The following is a 4,127-nucleotide window of genomic DNA, read 5'->3' on the forward strand; positions in this document are numbered from 1 at the left end:
TCCTCCTGTTTTCTCCAGTTTGGTTTTTTGATTTGGGTTTTGGTTTTTTTGAGACAGTTTCGCTTTGTCACCCAGGCTGGAGTGCAGTGGCACAATCTCAGTTCACTGCAACCTCTGGGTTCAAGGAATTCTCCTGCCTCAGCCTCCCAAGTAGCTGGGATTATAGGCATGCACCACCACGCCTGGCTAATTTTTTGTGTTTTTAGTAGAGATGGGGTTTTACCATGTTGTCCAGGCTGGTCTCGAACTCCTGAGCTCAGGTGATCCTCCTGCCTCGGCCTCCCAAAGTGCTGGATTACAGGTGTGAGCCACTACACTGGCTTTTCTGTTTTTTTATTTTTTATTTATTTATTTTTATGGTGGTAAGACACTAAAATGTACGATCCTAACCATTTTTTAAGTGTACAGTTTGTGGTATTAAATATGTTCATAATGCTGTGCAGCCATCCCTGCCATCCAGCAGGGAGGTCAACACTTGCTTGGGGGTTCTTCAGGGGAAGGGAGGAAGACCAACATTTATTAAGCACCTACTGCATGCCACACACTGTACCTGGTGCTCTTAATAAAGTCTCTCGCTTTGTTTTCACAGTTACCCAGTGAGGGAAGTATTAATCTCTTTTTACAGATTAAGAAACTGAGGCTCAGAGAGATGGATTAATCTAACCTAGTGAGCACAGGCACCGAGTGCTGGCATCAGGATTCGAACTCGGGATGCCTGGCTGTGTGCTTCCCTGCGCTGTTGTAGCCACACTGTATTACAGATAGCAGGAGGGAGAGCAGGCCACAAGCTGGCCCTTCTTAGTGACCTCAGGCTAAGGAAGCCATGCTTGGTCTGTTTCCAGTCACCTTGCACCCCTACCCAGCCCCACACAACAACCTAGCAAAGTTTCTTTGCAAACATGTGAACGTGACTGAATTAAAGAGAAAGAGAACTTGTCCTCCCCGGAGTCAAGGTGCTGGGATGCGGGTATGCCCAGGAGTTCAAGTTAGAAATCTGGGGACACGGTGCATGGGGACAGCTGGGATTTCCAGCCCTGCGCCCCTTTTTCTGTCCCCCACTCTGGGTTCTTGTCTTCACAGAGGCTTTGAGTAACTGTTCAGAGGGCCTGCTGGGATCTGAGCTAGCCCCACCGGACCCCTGCTACACATGCCAGTGCCAGGTGAGCCCTCCTGCCTTGGGGACTCACAGAGCCCCTCTTCTTCCTTCTCTGTGGGCTGTGGCTGCCCCTCCTCTCCTGCAGCAGCTCCGGGGCTCTCCACTCACCCTGACATTTGCCCACTTGTCCTGACTGTCACATCATGACTACGCCTTACTCCTCCACCAGCTCCCTGAGATCCACCATTCTCTACCTCTTGTGTTCACATGGGTAGGACCTGACATGGCTCTGCATCCACCAAACCTGTCCTGAGCTCAGCTGTCCCCTCTCAGAGCGCCACACTCCCCCTGGGAGCTGCTGCCCCGTGTGCCAGGGTAAGTGCCCAGCCCGGGCCTCCACCCTCAGAGAGGAGCCCAGGGGGAAGACAGGAAGGGGAGACATTCATGGGCCAAGTGGGCAGTCCAGGGTTTGTACTCGGTTTTCAGAAAAGAATACAGGGTTCATTCTTTTCTAGAAATGGAGGGGGGCTGTTCTTGAGGTGGGGAAGAGACCCATGAGGCAGGGGGAAGCTGGGATGAAGCCTAGATTCTCAAGGTCTGGCCTGATGCCTCTCAGGGGGCTTGGGATCTCCAGGCCCATGAAGAGGGCATTGCACTACTGAGTGGGCAGCCGGCCCAGAGTGGGGTTCCAGCCTCTGGCCCTTTGGGCTCCTAGGACCCTAGAGACATCCCCAGCACTGATGCGAGGCCTGATGTCTAATGGGCCCTGTGGATATTGGTTGAAGAAATCAACACCATCAGGGTGGTAGGGAAATTGAGTGGGTGCTTTCCTGCCATGAAATGCGGGGTAAGCTCCGAGGAGGGAGGATACAACTGGAGGGACAGTGCCTGCCCATCCCATGTCTTCCTCCTCAGAATGTGTGGTGGAGGCCGAGGGCCGGAGAGTGGCAGATGGAGAGAGCTGGAGGGACCCCAGCAATGCGTGCATCACCTGCACCTGTCGTGTGAGCTGGGGTGGGTCTGGGAGGGTAGAGGATCTCACAGATGGATAAAGGGAGGAGTGTCCAACACTCCACCAGCAAATACGGGGTCTTTAAGGGGCAAGAGCATCCCTGCACCAGGGCACGGAGCCGAAGGTTGGATTTCATTCTCCACTTGAACTGTGAAGAGTGTATTGTGGGAGGGGCAGGCAGAAGTCCATGCCCAGATGCCCCCAGAAGCATGAGGCCAGGGACTCCGGCCCTGCAGAAAACCCCAGAACAATGATGTCTGTCCTCAGCGGGGCCATGTGGAGTGCCACCTCGAGGAGTGCCAGGCCCTCTCCTGCCCCCATGGCTGGGCAAAGGTGCCCCAGGCTGACAGCTGCTGTGAGCGATGCCAAGGTGTGCAGCCAGGATGATGGGGGAGGGGGTAAGTCAGACCTTCTGGGCATGTGGGAGGGGCAGCTGACCTCCCAGCTCCTATCCCTTCAGCTCCCACCCAGTCCTGCGTGCACCAGGGCCGTGAGGTGGCCTCTGGAGAGCGCTGGACTGTGGACGCCTGCACCAGCTGCTCCTGCATGGCGGGCACCGTGCGTTGCCAGAGCCGGCGCTGCTCACCACTCTCGTGTGGCCCCGTGAGTACCGCAATCTAAGGCGGTGGGGAGGGTCAGGGTGGGGGCACATGGTACCACCATCCTGGTGTGATCAGGCATCCGAGAGGGAGGCTGGGCTCCTGCAGCCAGCTGGGAGCTGGGGACAGTGCTGTTCCCAGTGCGACCACAAAGTGGTGCCCTGACCTTGCTCACAGGGAGCCCGGGCGCTGGAGTCCTGGAGATCCCTGGAGACTCCTGGGAGATGCTTGGTTTTCCGGGAGGGTCTGCGAGAGGCATGGCCGGGAGGGCGGTGTGTCTGACAGTGTCTGGGGCTGAATGCAGGACAAGGCCCCTGCCCTGAGTCCTGGCAGCTGCTGCCCCCGCTGCCTGCCCCGGCCAGCTTCCTGCATGGCCTTCGGAGACCCCCATTACCGCACCTTCGACGGTCGCCTGCTGCACTTCCAGGGCAGTTGCAGCTATGTGCTGGCCAAGGACTGCCACAGCGGGGACTTCAGGTGTGCATCCCCCGTCTCTCTTCTCCCCAACCCCTACACCCAGCCCTGCTGACCATTGGCACCTGGGACTTTCCCGCCCACAGTGTGCACGTGACCAATGATGACCGGGGCCGGAGCGGCGTGGCCTGGACCCAGGAGGTGGCGGTGCTGCTGGGAGACGTGGCCGTGCGGCTGCTGCAGGGCGGAGCAGTCACTGTGAGCAAAGCCGATGAGCAGAGGAAGGTGGATCCCATGCTGTCCACCCATGTGCCTCGACATCGCCCCTCCTCCCACCTCCTTTATCCTCCAGGTGGATGGGCACCCAGTGGCCTTGCCCTTCCTGCAGGAGCCGCTGCTGTATGTGGAGCTGCGAGGACACACTGTGATCCTGCATACCCAGCCCGGGCTCCAGGTGCGGCTCCAGGGCGAGTCTGGGTGGGCTGCCTGCTGGGAGCTTCAGTCCTGTTTAGGCCTCTGTATCTATAGGGGGGTGGGGATGCCAGCTACCTCCTGGCCAAAAGAGGCCAGGAGTGGGGTGCAGGGCTGTGAGGGGAGGTGGATCAGGGTCAGAGATCTCCCCGGGCAGTCAGAGGAGTTCTGAGTTCTGAGACTGATTTCTAATCTTGACTCAGCCTCTTAAGTCACCAACAGCCTCCCCTGGGCCTCAGATTTCTCATCTGTAAAGTGGGGAATGGGAAGGGTCAGTGGCAGTGGGGAGGATGTCAGCTAAAGTCTCCTGGCGGGTGTCTCAGGTTCCTTCCAACCCTCATGTGGAAGGAGTAATTTGCCCCCTGCGCCCAGCAAGAAACACAACTTGTAAATTCATAGAATAAGGGTATACACTTCTAATCTGAACCCTAATTGTGCTTTGTCCTCTGCAAGGCCGGAATGCCCATGAGAAAGTGAATCCCTGGAAGGGGGTTGCATTTCACGTGGGGCCCAGTTGAGGGATGGCGGCAGGAGA

At 57.3% G+C, this 4,127-nt stretch overlaps 2 protein-coding genes across 2 annotated transcripts in view; both read left to right on the forward strand.

The window, feature by feature from the left end:
• Positions 1-4,127, forward strand: part of KCP (kielin/chordin-like protein) — a 39,967-nt gene that overhangs the window by 32,075 nt on the left and 3,765 nt on the right. The window contains exons 30-31 of the mRNA XM_011995991.1: positions 1,081-1,160; positions 1,372-1,471. Of these exons, the coding sequence (XP_011851381.1) occupies positions 1,081-1,160; positions 1,372-1,471 (180 nt within the window). The remainder of the gene's footprint in view (positions 1-1,080; positions 1,161-1,371; positions 1,472-4,127) is intronic.
• LOC105550838 (kielin/chordin-like protein) lies at positions 2,174-3,914 on the forward strand. The gene is made up of 5 exons (XM_011995894.1): positions 2,174-2,478; positions 2,569-2,711; positions 3,012-3,184; positions 3,268-3,379; positions 3,474-3,914. Exons 2-5 carry the CDS (start codon positions 2,655-2,657, stop codon positions 3,762-3,764), a joined length of 633 nt encoding a protein of 210 aa, XP_011851284.1. The 5' UTR covers positions 2,174-2,478; positions 2,569-2,654; the 3' UTR covers positions 3,765-3,914.

This window comes from Mandrillus leucophaeus, unplaced genomic scaffold (assembly GCF_000951045.1).
Source record: "Mandrillus leucophaeus isolate KB7577 unplaced genomic scaffold, Mleu.le_1.0 Scaffold5, whole genome shotgun sequence".
In the NCBI taxonomy this organism is placed as follows: Eukaryota; Metazoa; Chordata; class Mammalia; order Primates; family Cercopithecidae; genus Mandrillus; species Mandrillus leucophaeus.

What these genes read in the sequence shown, in the direction of transcription:
- LOC105550838 (XM_011995894.1), top strand. Translation starts at nt 2,655, where the DNA reads ATGGCGGGCACCGTGCGTTGCCAGAGCCGGCGCTGCTCACCACTCTCG. An exon ending in CACCACTCTCGTGTGGCCCC is followed by an intron (nt 2,712 to 3,011) that starts GTGAGTACCGCA and finishes GGCTGAATGCAG; the next exon opens with GACAAGGCCCCTGCCCTGAG. An exon ending in TGCAGGGCGGAGCAGTCACT is followed by an intron (nt 3,380 to 3,473) that starts GTGAGCAAAGCC and finishes TTTATCCTCCAG; the next exon opens with GTGGATGGGCACCCAGTGGC.